General features: G+C 42.2%; 1 protein-coding gene across 1 annotated transcript in view; it reads right to left on the bottom strand.

Annotated features, from left to right (window-relative positions):
- The window catches only part of mapk8ip3 (mitogen-activated protein kinase 8 interacting protein 3), an 82,149-nt gene that overhangs the window by 27,631 nt on the left and 38,293 nt on the right, over positions 1-16,225 (bottom strand). The window contains exons 3-14 of the mRNA XM_064988907.1: positions 11,734-11,804; positions 11,476-11,567; positions 10,856-10,879; positions 8,239-8,296; positions 6,518-6,752; positions 6,153-6,255; positions 5,934-6,052; positions 5,139-5,150; positions 4,694-4,711; positions 3,984-4,041; positions 3,359-3,511; positions 3,218-3,281 (exon numbers count right to left, since the gene is read on the bottom strand). Coding sequence (XP_064844979.1) covers positions 3,218-3,281; positions 3,359-3,511; positions 3,984-4,041; positions 4,694-4,711; positions 5,139-5,150; positions 5,934-6,052; positions 6,153-6,255; positions 6,518-6,752; positions 8,239-8,296; positions 10,856-10,879; positions 11,476-11,567; positions 11,734-11,804 — 1,007 coding nt within the window. The remainder of the gene's footprint in view (positions 1-3,217; positions 3,282-3,358; positions 3,512-3,983; positions 4,042-4,693; positions 4,712-5,138; positions 5,151-5,933; positions 6,053-6,152; positions 6,256-6,517; positions 6,753-8,238; positions 8,297-10,855; positions 10,880-11,475; positions 11,568-11,733; positions 11,805-16,225) is intronic.

Here is a 16,225-nt window from a genome sequence, read left to right as displayed (position 1 = left end):
GTATGCTTTTCTGAGTGCAAATGAACTCAAGCTTACGGACAATGTCAAATGTGATATAGCAAAGCACCTGAGTGAGCTGGGCGCGCAATTACGCAGGTACTTTCCCGAAATGGATGACACAAACAACTGGATTCGTTATCCCTTTCATGCCCTGCCTCTAGTCCACTTACCGATATCTGAACAAGAGAGCCTCATCGAAATTTAAAAAAGCAGTCCTGTGAAAATGTAATTTAATCAGAATATCTGGATTGGGCTGCGCTCAGAGTATCCTGCCTTGTTGCAAATCGCACTGTTAAGACACTGAAGACTTTTGCAACCACGTACCTATGTGAGAGTGGATTCTCGGCCCTCACTTGCATGAAAACTAAATACAGGCACAGACTGTGTGTGGAAAATGATTGAAGACTGAGACTCTCTCCAATACAACCCAACATTGCAGAGTTATGTGCTTCCTTTCAAGCACACCCTTCTCATTAACCTGTGGTGAGTTATTCACAATTTCCAATGAACAAATACGGTTTTACATGTAAGATGGTTAAATAAAGAGCCAAATTATTGATTATTATTATTTGTGCCCTGGTCCTATAAGAGCTTTTTGTCACTTCCCACGAGTCGGGTTGTGACAAAAACTCACACTCATTCTTATGTTTAATAAATGTATTTTATAGTGTGTGTGGCAGGCTTACAATGGTGGCAAAAAACTACATATGAGAGTGCGCTGACCCTGGTGCTAGAAAGGGTACGTAGCTGGAGGTTGAATGTTTGAAGGGGTATGGGACTATATAAAGTTTGGGAACCACTGGTGTAGGCTATATTACATGGATATATTAGATTTTTTTAAATGTAGGCTATGCGTGGAAGGAAGGAGATGCTAAATGTGTTTATGATAATTAACAGTCAATTACCGTGAGACTGGCAGTTATTTGCCTGACAATCACCATTTGACAAAGTTTCATGACTGCCGTAGCCCTAAACGTAACAAAATGTGGAAAAAGTGAAGATTTTTATATAAAAATGGGGTCGTGGGCTAAAACAAATTGGGAACCCCTGCCCTAGCTAATCTTAGTTGAACAGGTAGGTATGTGAAATGCGGTTGTGAATTTCATATGAGCTCAATTAGGATTGAGGGCTCCTGCAAAAGGCTTTTCTGTCAAACTACCAAGGTCAGTTCTACAGAGAAAACTGGCACAAGAATCTCAATAGTAATTTGGCAGGTGGCATTCTCCCAGGATTAACCCACATACAACAAATCTACCACCAACTACAGTAATTCGACATTTGAAAAAAAAAATCACTGTTGTACTTGCCTTTCTTGCACTACCAGCTGCATTAGTGTGAAAGCAAAAGTGCAAGAACATGTTATAAAACTGTAATTGCATCAAATGGTTGTTTTATGCAACAGAATAGAGAGTTCTTATAACTCTATTGTGTCTGTGTGACCTGAAAGTGGGCCTCTGGGGGATTTAACACTTTCATGAGTTAATGTTTCTGTACTGGGGCACCAGGGGGAGATGGCTTCAGTGTGGAGTTGGGGGGCCAGACCCTCGTTTCCACACAATGCGGACAGTTTTTACAGAAGATATTGTCTGCTGTGAATTATAAGTATCTTTCATACAAATCTTAACCTCGTGACCCATTCCATGCATATGTTGTTTGTCATGTAAACTGAAGGAGGATGGACTTTGCTATAAAACGCTGTGGCTCAAACCAGCTCGTTGAGTTCTCAGTGATCACCTCCAGGGGTGATTACCAACCAGCTCCATTACTGCAGTAATTAAATAATAAAGTTTGATTGTTTTGAAGAAATCTAAAAGTCTCTCATTTTTGATTACAATAATTCCACCACACTAGTCTTTTCTTACTAGATTTTTCTGCTTTATTAAAGAAAATGTTACCTACAGAAACCAGGTTTCCATCCAACCTTTTAATGCGCGTAAAGTACATGTCGGATAAAACAATTGACCACAGGCCTGATGGAAATAGCAAATGTAGATAAATGTAGACAAAACAAAATACGTTAGACAAAGTGAGATATTTTTCTGTCTGTAAAATGAATTATGCAAGAAAAGGCGGTGGAAACGCCTTTATGTGTAAATAATGATATACACTGAACAGAAATATAAATGCAGTTGGTCCCATGTTTTATGAGTTGAAATAAAAGATCACAGAAATGTTCCATATGCACAAAAAGTATCTTTAGAAAAGCCTGTTATAATAATGTAATAGCATCGTCAATAGGAGACAATGCTTGCCCAAGATGCTTCATGCATGCACCCTTTTCCGTACCGATTGGCACACACAAAAATGTGGTTACACACAACACAATCCCACAGATGTCTCAAATTTTGAGGGAGTGAGCAATTGGCATGCTGACTGCAGGAATGTCCACCAGAACTGTTGGCAGAGAACTGAATGTTAATTTCTCTACCATAAACTATTTTAAGGTATCTGTGACCAACAGATGCATATCTGTATTCCCAGTATTGTGAAATCCATAGATTAGGGCCTAATGAATTTATTTAAATTGACTGATTTCCTTAAATTAACTGTAACTCAGTAAAATCTATGAAATTGTTGCTTCATATCGAAGTAAACTTGGAGTCACGCGATGATGTGTTGTGTGGTCCTCCCACTACGACTCGGGAAAGCATGCAGTTTATTAGGATACAAATTAAATAAGTTATGAACCTCACAGAGTGGTGAAAGTCCACATTGATGAGCTTAATGATCCTTTCCAATAAATATCTAGGGTCTTATTCTGGTAACATGATGATCGATCTCGCTATTTTGTTCATAATAATCTCATCATGTTGTAGGCTATTCCCAGACTGTGTCTGTGAGGTATTGGCTAGAGCGCATGTGCCAAGACCAGATTGGGCACATTCGCAATATAACAAAAATAATTTCTCACAAAACCATCAGTAGATTTGAAAATGTGATTGTATTTTTATTTGGTACATGGAAGTTTAACTGCAAATGTGTGTTTTATGTGCACTAAGTCACCACGCATAGCCTTTAATCCGCAACAAGTCAATTTGATGGAAACACATCTCCGATGGAAGCATATTTTAGAATATTCGCATGAAAATCTGTTGCCAATTGGATGGAAACCTATCTTATGACTCTATAACCGTGATATGTGGCTCTGGATAAGAGTGTCTTCTATATGACTAAATGTAAATGTACATTTGTTTATTTGTTTGTTTGTTTTACTCACATCTTCTCCTCCTTCATCCTTGGAGTCCTGAGATGCTCCCAGAGTCAGAGCCTCTGCTCTCAACCTGAAGATGCAAAGAGTCATAAGAGTCAAAAGTCACACACACTATGCCCTCATGCACACACTCCCAACACCCCTCACCTCTTCAGCTCTTCTTCCAGTTCTTTAACCTTTATGTCTACTTTGTTCTTGGCGGTCCTAAGAGCCTCCAGTTCCTCTCTCAGCACCTCATGTTCCCCAGAGAGCTCATCCACTTTGGCTATTAGGTCGTTCTTCACGATGTTCAGAGCATTTCTGAATGGGGAGAAATGGGAATCAATACTTCTTAACTCAATAATGGTTTCCAGGTGGGGAGGGAGGACAGGCAGATGGATGGGGACATCTTGCATTCATTTATTTGATTGTTTTTTTTGTACCTGTAACCCCACCTCAAAAAAATTGACAAAACTAAATAAACACATTAAAAAATATTAAAAAATTCTCTACGTGTCTTACTATCACTCTCAAACACACACACACACACACACACACACACACACACACACACACACACACACACACACACACACACACACACACACACACACACACACACACACACACACACACACACACACACACTTGCATGTCTGTTTGTGCTCTCTCTATTCATCAAAATAATTTACTTTTTACTCAACCCTTGCAAAAGAACAGCCCTCCTAGTAAATCTATCTTTAATATGCAGCAGCACAACAAACAAGAGTAAGTTTAAAACACACACACTTACTTGGTCTCCAGAAGATGTTTGTTCTCCGTCAGCAGATTCTCCACCTCCTTGCCCATCCCTGTGACGTATCAGCTAGCGTTAGTGTTAGCATTGATTAGCACTAACAACACTCTTTTCTTTCTAGCCTGGTCCCAGATCTGTTTGTGCTGTCTGTCTTGCCAAACAGCTGGAGAGAGCACAAGCAGACTCCTTCTATAGCTCTATAAACACTTCACAAACTTTCCAAGTGTTCATTTCCAACTATAAACTTAGCTAACTTTTTTTCACGAACACATGAATTGTCTTTGAATATGAATTGTGGGGCTATTTATGGATTAATTCTACTTCAGTAATGTATGAACATTTGGAGGTTTTGGGGAGCATCATCGTGCTTAAGCCAACTTCCGCAAGCTGAAATTAAACCAAGAAAAGCCCAAAGGAAATACAGATATGATAGTGTGTTTGCTGTGACATGCTAAAATGAAAGGAGAATAGATCTCTGAAATTAAGTCAAAGATGAAAAACAAATACAAAAGAAGAAAAAAAAGCTTGCCAGACTCAAATAACAGCCAACAGGAAATGGGAGGAAGTGACATCACAGGAGAGGAACAGATAGGAAATGGCATCACAACATGGAACACAGCAAAGACGAGACATCGCAGACAGACACAACAACATGGGAAGATGAGAAACCTTCTAGAGATGCTGAATAAGGCTAGAGGGAGCCTTACCGAAAAAATCATCACGGACTGGGAGAGAGGAAGAGAAACAGGGAGAGAGAGGAGAAAGAAAGAGAGAGAGATGGGGTGAGATAAAAGAGAGAGAGAAGAGAGAATGCTGATAAGCACTTGTTAAATACTAAAGCTTCAGAGAGTAAAAAGAGAGCTTGGACCTGTCCAAGACCAGAGAACACTAGAAGTCAGTTTAAACTCAGAGAGATTTACCTTTATTGACCACAGGGTTCAGTTGAGCTTAGTAACATTACGACCAACCAATCAAAAAGAGCATTATCTGGACTAGATCGACATTTAAAACAACTGGTGTGGCCTGGAATGCCAGCACTGTGTTATTGGGTAAAGCCTACAGGCACACAGTGGAACTTCATGTATTGGAAGATGGGAGGCAGGGGTGTGTGTGTCTGTGTGTGTCTGAGAAAGAGAGGGTTCAGATACACACCTGAGAACTCCCCTAGGGGCATGTCCAGCATATACAGGAAGGGAGAGAGGAAGCATAGAGAAGGGTCACGGGTCAATAAACTAATATGATCGCAATGAAATAAACCAATGTTAAAGCTATGTCAACTAAACCCAGTAACAGAAAGTAAACCAAGACTAAAACAAGAATAATTTAGCTTGCCCTGTAAAATCAACCATTCAAATATATCAAATCAATGGGGACTGCAGCAAGGGTGCAAGTGATATCCTAGAGTGCTTTGCAGTGCAGTGGAGGATGGGGGAGCTGCCGGGAATTTGGGGTGTTGGTGAACATTCCACCGTGTGTAGGGTTAAAGTTCAGAGCCAGCCAGTGCTATGGCAACGGTGACACAGCTGGTGACACAGCCTCAAAACATAGTGCTTAATTGTGACATTTATACAAAAAAAAATAAGCTAAACATATTTCACAGGAATAACCCTTTCCTCTTTTTGAGGCGTTTGGGGCACCCACCAGCTTTGCACTAAGCACCAATTACATTCCCAATGACTCTTTGCTTAGTGCAGACAGAGGTCGGGTTCAGACGCATGCCAGAACTCACAATGCTGGATAGGTGTTTAACATATCAGCTCACCACATCATTTGAAATAGCAATCTGACACATGACTGTGCAGTCGATGACATGGCACACAACCATTGGTTAATGCAACGCAACGTTTACAATGTAGACAGCCTGGAACATCACCAGAGACTGGCCTATGCTGTCTTCCAATAGCTCATTTGCATATACCACACCCAAAGCTCCTCTGATTGGCTTACCTAGTAGCTCCGCCCCAGCGTCAACATCCCCGATGATGTCAGACTTGGCATCCTTGATCTCATGGTAGAGGGAGTCTGTGTTGATACCGAATGCCTCGTTCACGATGCCCTGGGAAGGACTGACACACGCACTGATATTTAATCATTGCTGTGTGTATGTGTGTGTGTGTGTGTGTGTGTGTGTGTGTGTGTGTGTGTGTGTGTGTGTGTGTGTGTTACCTGTTTCCTCCACCATAAAGACGGGGGTCCCCACACATATCCAGCTCTGGGGTGGAATCGATGATCTCTTGGAATTCTGACCACTCATCACTGCTACCCATACCTGAGTACAGATAGAATATCATACACACTCAATACCGTATTCACAAAGTATCTCAGAATAGGAGTGATCTAGGATCAGTTCTGCCTTTTAGATCATAATGAATAAGATTACATGGACAGGGGGGGACCTGATCCTAGATCAGCACTCCTTCTCTGAGGGACTTTATGAATACAGGCCCTGATCACATGATAAACCACTCATGCTAGCGTGTGTGTGCGTGGGTGCGTGTATGTGTGTGTGTGTAACTATACTTTACACTCACCAATGCTGACGTTCCTGGTTTCCTGGGAGACCTGCACCTCCATGTTTCTGCTGAGGCGTTTAGCACTCTTCCTGCCGCGGCTTACAGCATGCATTGGGTCGAATTCGCCGGGCGGGAGGAAGCCCTCGTTGAGGGGCGTGACGGTGGCGGAAGGGACGGAGGACGTGGGCGTGTTGGACTTACTTCCTGTGCTACTGGGCGTGGCTGCCACCGAGTCCGACTCGGAACCATCCTCCTGGGGCATCAGAGGTCAGGGGTTAAAGAGGTCAAGGGGTTATATTGTAAAAGAGGGGCTGCATCCCGATTCTTCCCCCTTCTCCCAAAGTGTACACTTCCCTTCATGGATTTAACAATGGTGGAAACTCCCTCCAGACAATGTTTGCACCAAGCCAATGCTTTAACCTGTTGATGCTCTGGGGGCGCTATTTCATTTTTGGATGAAAAACGTTCCCGTTTTAAACAAGATATTTTGTCACAAAAAGATGCTCGACTATGCATATAATTGATAGCTTTCGAAAGAAAACACTCTGACGTGTCCAGAACTACCAAGATATTTTCTGTGCGTGCCCTAGAACGTGAGCTTCAGGCAAAACCAAGATGAGACGGCATCCAGGAAATGAGCAGGATTTTTGAGGCTCTGTTTTCCATTGTCTCCTTATATGGCTGTGAATGCGAGAGGAATGAGCCTGCCCTTTCTGTCGTTTCCCCAAGGTGTCTGCAGCATTGTGACGTATTTGTAGGCAGATCATTGGAAGATTGAGCATAAGAGACCACATTTACCAGGTGTCCGCCCGGTGTCCTGCGCCGAAATTGGTGCGCAAAAGGCAGCTGCCAGTATTTTTCCATGGGATACAGAGAGGAAAGCAAGCTTCCACGAACTGCATATCAATGAAGAGATATGTGAAAAAACACCTTGAGGATTGATTCCAAACAACGTTTGCCATGTTTCGGTCGATATTATGTAGTTAATTCGGAAAAAGTTTTACGTTTCGGTTCGTTTCGGTAGCCAGACGCAATGTAGAAAACGGAACGATTTCTCCTACACACAGACGCTTTCAGGAAAAACTGCGCATTTGGTATGTAACTGAGAGTCTCCTCATTGAAAACATCAGAAGCTCTTCAAAGGTAAATGATTTTATTTATTTGGTTATCTGTTTTTTGTGAAAATGTTGCGTGCTAAATGCTACTCAAAATGCTATGCTAGCTTTGCATACTCTTACACAAATTAGTCAATTTCTATGGTTCAAAAGCATATTTTGAAAATCTGAGATGACAGTGTTGTTAAGAAAAGTCTAAGCTTGAGAGCAGACGCATTATTTTCATTTTATTTGCGATTTTCAGAAATCGTTAACGTTGCGTTATGCTAATGAGCCTGAGGCTTTAGTCACGATCCCGGATCCGGGATGGGGAGTTCCAAGAGGTTAAAATCAATGACGGAGAGTATGCAAGTGCACATTTAGGCTGAAGGGTGGAGAATAGAGAAGCCAGGGATCTTCTCTTGCAAGGATCGTTCACAATCTTGCTTATACTTACAATCTTGCGCATAGACTTAGTAACAAAGCATCACACTTAGCATTACACGTGAAACGGGATGTAAAGACAGGTGCAAATGGGACGAAAGAAGCTAAGTTATGTTCTATTATTGTAGAAAAAAGCACTTAAGTGAAAAGAAATTACACAAATTTAATGTAATATTTGTCCCCCCCGAGACCCCCACGTACCATTCCCATGCCCTCTCCACTGGGGTACAAGCTCAATGACGGGGGACGCTCCACCTTGCTGCTGGGGGAAAAGACAGGGGGAGAGGTGGGAGGAGAGAGGAGGAGGTGAGGGGAAGGGTAAAGGTTTGAGGGAGAGAAGAAAAAGACAATGAGAATGAAAGACAGAGAGAGGTGAGGGGAAAGAGGATGAGATATAGAGGGAGGGGCAGAGAGAGGTGTGAGGAAGAAGAGAGAGGAGAGGGGCACAAAAGAGGGGGAGATAGAGAGAGGGAGGGGCAGAGAGAGGGGGAGATAGAGAGGGAGGGTGGGAGATAATATACTGTACATTAGGTATCTGCAGAGATGTGAAAGCTAACTTTGGGGTTGCATAACATAAAACTGAAAATCCCCTGAATTAAGCACAATACACAAAGCCAGCTACTGGACAGACTGACACTAAACCAGACCAACATAATATGACACAATATATCCATTATGGAGAAATGGGAGAGACTATATGGACTCTCCTGTTGCGCAAATTGAGGACGTACTGTATGTTGCACAATTGAGAGTAAAGTGGAGACGAGTGGATTGGGTTCAGTCAAGCCGGTGCGAATGACCAGTGCAACGATGTGGTATCAAGGCTTGCCGAAGTGAGTTGCTTACCACAGGGTAGCTGTATCACATGGGTCATTTGTTCCATCCCAATTGATTTTATCTTGAGTAGGATAACAGCCTACATGAAAAAGAATGTGTAAAATTGGTAGTAACCATATGGATGTCACCGTGATACAGTCTACTGCTCAATGGGAAGAGTTTGTCGGCAACAACATTTTTTTTTCTCACCAAAGCAAACAAGTGAAAACAACAATACAGATAAAAACAAATTAAAACAAAAAACGGTGCGCAGGTGTGGTTGGAAGCCCAAGGGTTTATATGAAAACCACACCACAAAAAAACAATATGCAATACATAAGTACAACTAAGCTATTAACGTCTACATAAAAAATATATATTACTCCGATAAAAACGTAATGATTCTGAATACTTTCCAAGTCCCGACTTCGGCAGACAACTTTCAAATTCTCGCTGAAGTTTCTAGCCACAAGCATAAACTAGCGAGCTGGGAAGGGCTCATCAGGACGATTGCATGAACTAACTGAACCAAATACATTCGTCTCCACTCGATTCAGCTGCGCGACAGACAGACAGACAGACAGACAGACAGACCATAAACAGTTGGTGATAGAGGAGAAGGTAAAGGACAAAGGCACAAACTCTGGGTCATTCCATATTGGGACATAGCGGGGGCAGGGGAACTTCTAGTCAAAGAAGGAGAGGCTGGTTGGTTAATGGAGCCAGGGCAGTGATCATCAAGTCCTAGTCCTGGGAACCACAGTATCTGCAGACCTGATTCAACTAATCAACAAGCCCCCTAGTAGTTGAATCAGGTGTGTTAGTGCTGGGCTGGAGCAAATGCCTGTATACCCAGCAGACCTGGGTTTTTAAATACCTGAAAAGGTGCTGAGCGATTAACCACATTTTAGTTTTTGTTGTTGTTATTACAAACAACTAATTGACCACCGTCGTTTCAATTACTTGAAATCGAGTTATATATTTTTTGTTAGTGCCATTTCTCTAGATAGAAATCAAATCATTGACCAGATAAATTAAGTCCAGAACTATATGGGATGCTGGGCTGAAGGGAGTTGTAGTTTTCATTAAGCAAATATTCAACCTAGCTCAGCTCAGAAACTTGGTAATTAACTACAATGGCCATAATCCACTGTGCCTGTTCTTTTCTGGTTCGGATACATTTTTACGCCTGCTACATTAGGTTAGATACACACAGACCGCATTCGCGACCGCATGAGAGAGAGGATAGTAGACAACACAATGACGAGAGTGAGGGATAGAAAGTTAGTGAAAGTATGCCTACCTACCTAGTTAGTGATAGTATGCCTATCTACTTTAAAGAACTTGTAAAATGATTTCGCCTGACAGTTCTGCAGCATACTTAGGCAGGCTAGCCTAGCTAAATTGGATGACTAAAGACAACACAGTATGGTGAGAACAGAGATAACGTTAGATGGTTGTCTTGCTGGCTGCTACTGCCTGAGCAGTTGAGACGAGATGCTGACTTTAAGGAATTAAAAATTATAAAGTTGTCAAATAAAACTAAGTAATATACACAACTGAAATATTTTATTATTTAATAACAATTCTCTATTTGTGGACCTGACAGAGACAATGGAATATTTCCAATGTTTTGGCACTTGAATGTTCACTATTTTTGGCATCTCCATTAAAAACCTTTAATCATTTTAATGTAAAAAATAAATAACCGAACTGAAACCGAACAGACTTCAAAAATCACTAATCGCTCAGCACTACTGAAATAAATATCTGAGCCTGGTTCAGCTTGCCTGGCTTTATAAACCAATAGACAAGTTCCAAAGAGACTCAAACAAAATCTGTGTTTAAAATTATTTTTCAAGTATTTGAACCTGGGTCCTATACTCAGGACCAAGACTGACAAACACTGAATGAGATTGGGATTGAGGGACAGGGATGGAGGGGGTGGGGTGGGGTGGGGGGGGGGTAAGAGGCAAAGAGGTTTTTGGGGGTAGTGATTTACCTTTTCCTCCACACGTGGCGTTGACTGTGCAACACAGCAGCACGAGCACAGAGTGAGACAACGAGACAGACATATGGTGATTAGAGTGAAGCCAAACAGGTCACAAGTGGTGTTGTGGGGGTAAACACACATACATTTTGTTTAGTGAAATATTTTATTGTGCACACGCATTTACCCACCTTCTGCAGAAAAAGGGCATTGAAAGTATAGAGAGCGTTATTTTACTCACCACAAACAGCGATTATCTTTTACCAACCTGTTTGGTAAACCACTACATCACTGGTCACAAAACAAGCGAAAACGGGCTAACAGACACAGCACAACACAATTACAGCACACTAAACCCAAGCACAACAAACCACATACCAATACCTCAGCAGAGTTGTTACTACTAGCTATGCCAGGATCAATTTCTATACTCTTCCCCCTGCACACACACTCCCACCAACACACCCACCCATCCATGCACACTTTCCAGAAAGGTCACAACTAATTATATTATATATATGTTGTTGTATGAACTGTATTGTTTTGTCTGTATGCTGCTCAATGGAATTCCTCACTGGGGGGTAATAACGTTTTCTGATGAACATGTTTTTTTTTTTAAGTCAGCCACTCACGTCCGTCCACTGCCTGGTCCTTCTGGCTGGCTGTTGTTCCCTGCCTGTTGCATCTTGGACCTCTCAATATGCTCCACGTATGTTTGAATCATCTGACAGGAAGATAAGAGGATGAGTGAGGAAGCTGGATGTAATTCCATTGACTTGGTTCTATTGTACCAGGCAAACTACATCAAGATACAAACCTAGCAGCTAGTATGGAGTCAGATACTAAACTCTCCCATGCACAAACACACACACACACACGGCTGTTACTACCTCTGTGTGTCGCTGGTGCAAAGCGTTGTACTCCTTCTTCATGTCTGACTCACGCTCCTCCAGACGCGTGACTGAAATCCAGAAAAACAGAATCAGAGTCAACCAGCCTCCCATTGCAACATCACTGTGGGTTATATACTTCGGGCTGGTTTCCCGGACACAGATCTTGGACAAAAACCTGTTCAAATGAGATTCTCCATTGAAAGTGTCTATTAGTCCAGGACTTGCTGGACATGGCTCCATATTGGACAGTGGATAGTGTGATGGTGCTCTCCATTTGTTAATTGTTTACTCCATGTGTAACTCTGTGTTGTCTGTTCACACTGCTATGCTTTATCTTGGCCAGGTCGCAGTTGTAAATGAGAACTTGTTCTAAACTAGCCTACCTGGTTAAATAAAGGTGAAAAAAAAAAACATTAAAGCTGGTCTGCTTTGAAACACTAAATGGTGGCAGGCCTATTTCCTCATTGATTGAATATGTGAGTTTGTTTGATGTCACAGGCACTAAAACCCTATTAAGCCATATTGACCACAGAAGACAGAACATGCACTGGCTCATCCGTTCATGGTGGGTTAAGTGTAAAACAGGCTATACTGTGTCCTTGAATACTACATGCAAAGCTCTTCACGGTGCAAAACCAATGTGTGCTATGTGTAGTCCTCCACAGTGTAGGTAGACAATAGTGCACAGTCACTATGTGCTGGGCTATGCACTTTGTGCTTGGCTGTCAATAGTGCACCGTCACATTGTGATAGTTATGAGTAATGGCAGACTCACAGTGTGTGTGGTAGTCCTGAGAAGGGAAGACTCACAGTGTGTGTGGTAGTCCTGAGAAGGGAAGACTCACAGTGTGTGTGGTAGTCCTGAGAAGGGAAGACTCACAGTGTGTGTGGTAGTCCTGAGAAGGGAAGACTCACAGTGTGTGTGGTAGTCCTGAGAAGGGAAGACTCACAGTGTGTGTGGTAGTCCTGAGAAGGGAGGACTCACAGTGTGTGTGGTAGTTCTGAGAAGGGAAGACTCACAGTGTGTGTGGTAGTTCTGAGAAGGGAAGACTCACAGTGTGCTAGTTCTGAGTTGTGCTAGTTCTGATTAATGCACACTTACAGTATGCTAGTTTTGAGAAGTATACACTCACTCTTGTCAAAGTAGTTCTTGCTCTGAGTAATAGTACACAGCATTTTATTACTGAGGTACTATTCACTCTGGTCAGAATAGTTATAGTTATTAAAGACTGATGAGCAACGGAAAAACACATGCCGAATCGATGTGTTGTCTTATGTAAACAAAGTCTGATCCATCGCACTGCTGGGCATAACTGTCTAGCTGTATATGCCATTAGATACAGCGCAATCACCTGCAGCTGTTTATCCCATGTAGTGGGCAAATGGCATTGTCGAAATCAAATTGTCAGAGTATTGTCTCTAGTTAACAAGTCTTGTTGAAGTCATGTTTTTTAATTTTTTATTAGGGGGTGGATCAGCTTTAATATTGCGGATAGATTGTTGCTTCCATCAATGTAATTGTCTGCATCATTTACAATCCCCAATATATTTTTGGGGTAACTATATACAGTTGAAGTCAGATGTTTACACACACCTTAGCCAAATACATTTCAACTCAGTTTTTCACAATTCCTGACATTTAATCCGAGTAAAAATTCCCTGTCTTAGGTCAGTTAGGATCACCACTTCATTAAGAATGTGACATGTCAGAATAATAGTAGAGAGAACGATTTATTTCATTTATTAATTTCATGACATTCCCAGTGGGTCAGAAGTTTATATACACTCAATTAGTATTTGGTAGCATTGCCTTTAAATGGTTTAACTGGGGCAAACATTTCAGGTAGCCTTCCACACGCTTCCCACAATAAGTTGGGTGAATGTTGGCCCATTCCTCCTGACAGAGCTTGGTGTACATACACACAAATACATACATATACATTACCATTCAAAAGTTTGGGGTCATTTACAAATGTCCTTGTTTTTGAAAGAAAATACATTTTTTTGTCCATTAAAGTAACATCAAATTGATCAGGAATACACTGTAGACATTGTTAATGTTGTAAATGACTATTGTAGCTGGAAACGGCAGAATTAAGAAAATGTCATGGTATCCAATTAGTAGTAGTTACTGTCTTGTCTCATCGCTGCAACTCCCGTACGGACTCAGGAGAGGCGAAGGCCGAGAGCCATGCGTCCTCCGAAACACAACCCAACCAAGCCGCACTGCTTCTTGACGCAACGCACATCCGACCCGGAAGCCAGCCGCACCAATGTGTCGGAGGAAACACCGTACACCTAGCGACCTGGTCAGCGTGCACTGGGCCCTGCCCGCCACAGGAGTTGCTAGTGCGCAATGAGACAAGGATATCCCTGCCGGCCAAACCCTCCCTAAACCGGACAACGCTGGGACAATTGTGCGCCGCCCCATGAGCCTCCCGGTCGCGGCCGGCTGCGGCAGAGTCTGGGATCGAACCCAGAATCTCTGCTGGCACAGCTAGCACTGCGATGCAGTGCCTTAGACTACTGCACCACCCGCATGGCCCGTAAATGGCTGATTTTTTATGGAATATCTACATAGGCGAACAGAGGCCCATTATCAGCAACCATCACGTTGTGTTAGATAAACTTGAATTATCATTTTGAAAGGCTAACTGATCATTAGAAAACCCTAACGCAATTATGTTAACACAGCTGAAAACTGTTGTCCTGACTAAAGAATAAATACAATTGGCCTTGTTTAGACTAGTTGAGTTTCTGTAGCATCAGCATTTGTGGATTCGATTACAGGCTCAAAATGGCCAGAAACAAAGAACCTTCTTCTGAAACTTGTCCGTCTATTCTTGTTCTGAGGAGGCTATTCCATGCGAGATCTCGTACAATGCTGTGTACTACTCCCTTCACAGAGCAGCGCAAACTGGCCCTAACCAGAATAGAAAGAGGAGTGAGAGGCCCCGGTGCACAACTGAGCAAGAGGACAAGTTCATTAGAGCGTCTAGTTTGAGAACCAGACACCTCACAAAACTGGCAGCTTCATTAAATAGCACCTGCAAAACACCAGTCTCAAAGTCAACAGTGAAGAGGTGACTCTGGAATGCTGGCATTCTAGGCGGAGTTGCAAAGAAAAAGCCTTAAAACCTCTTACATCTATGAGGGCGCTATTTCATTTTTGGATGAAAAACGTTCCCGTATTAAACAAGATATTTTGTCACAAAAAGATGCTCGACTATGCATATAATTGATAGCATTCGAAAGAAAACACTCTGACGTGTCCAGAAATACCAAGATATTCTCTGTGCGTGCCCTAGAACGTGAGCTTCAGGCAAAACCAAGATGAGATGGCATCCAGGAAATGACAAGGATTTTTGAGGCTCTGTTTTCCATTGTCTCCTTATATGGCTGTGAATGCGAGAGGAATGAGCCTGCCCTTTCTGTCGTTTCCCCAAGGTGTCTGCAGCATTGTGACGTATTTGTAGGCAGATCATTGGAAGATTGACCATAAGAGACCACATTTACCATGTGTCCGCCCGGTGTCCTGCGCCGAAATTGGTGCGCAAAAGTCACCTGCCAGTATTTTTCCATGCGATACAGAGAGGAAAGCAAGCTTCCACGAACTGCATATCAATGAAGAGATATGTTAAAAAACACCTTGAGGATTGATTCCAAACAACGTTTGCCATGTTTCGGTCGATATTATGTAGTTAATCCGGAAAAAGTTTTACGTTGTAGGTGACTGAATTTTCGGTTCGTTTCGGTAGCCAGACGCAATGTAGAAAACGGAACGATTTCTCCTACACAGACGCTTTCAGGAAAAACTGCGCATTTGGTATGTAACTGAGAGTCTCCTCATTGAAAACATCAGAAGCTCTTCAAAGGTAAATGATTTTATTATTTGGTTATCTGGTTTTTGTGAAAATGTTGCGTGCTAAATGCTACTCAAAATGCTATGCTAGCTTTGCATACTCTTACACAAATTAGTCAATTTCTATGGTTCAAAAGCATATTTTGAAAATCTGAGATGACAGTGTTGTTAAGAAAAGGCTAAGCTTGAGAGCAGACGCATTATTTTCATTTTATTTGCGATTTTCAGAAATCGTTAACGTTGCGTTATGCTAATGAGCCTGAGGCTTTAGTCACAAACCCGGATCCGGGATGGGGAGTTTCAAGAAGATATCTCAGACTGGCCAATAAAAAGCTAAGATTAAGATGGGCAAAATAACACAGACACTGGGCAGAGGAAGATTGGAAAAAAGTGTTATGGACAGACTAATCTAAGTTTGAGGTGTTCGGATCACAAAGGAGAACATCCGTGAGACGCAAAAAAAAATGAAAAAATGATGGAGGTGTGCTTGACGCCATCTGTCAAGCATGGCGGAGGCAATGTGATGGTCTGGGGGTGCTTTGGTGGTGGTAAAGTGAGAGATTTGCACATTTTTCAACGCCATGCCCTGTGGACGGCGGGTTAATTGGATCCAATTTCCTCCTACAA

Source organism: Oncorhynchus masou, chromosome 15, assembly GCF_036934945.1.
Source record: "Oncorhynchus masou masou isolate Uvic2021 chromosome 15, UVic_Omas_1.1, whole genome shotgun sequence".
NCBI lineage: Eukaryota > Metazoa > Chordata > Actinopteri > Salmoniformes > Salmonidae > Oncorhynchus > Oncorhynchus masou.
This window is presented reverse-complemented; position numbering and strand designations above follow the sequence as displayed.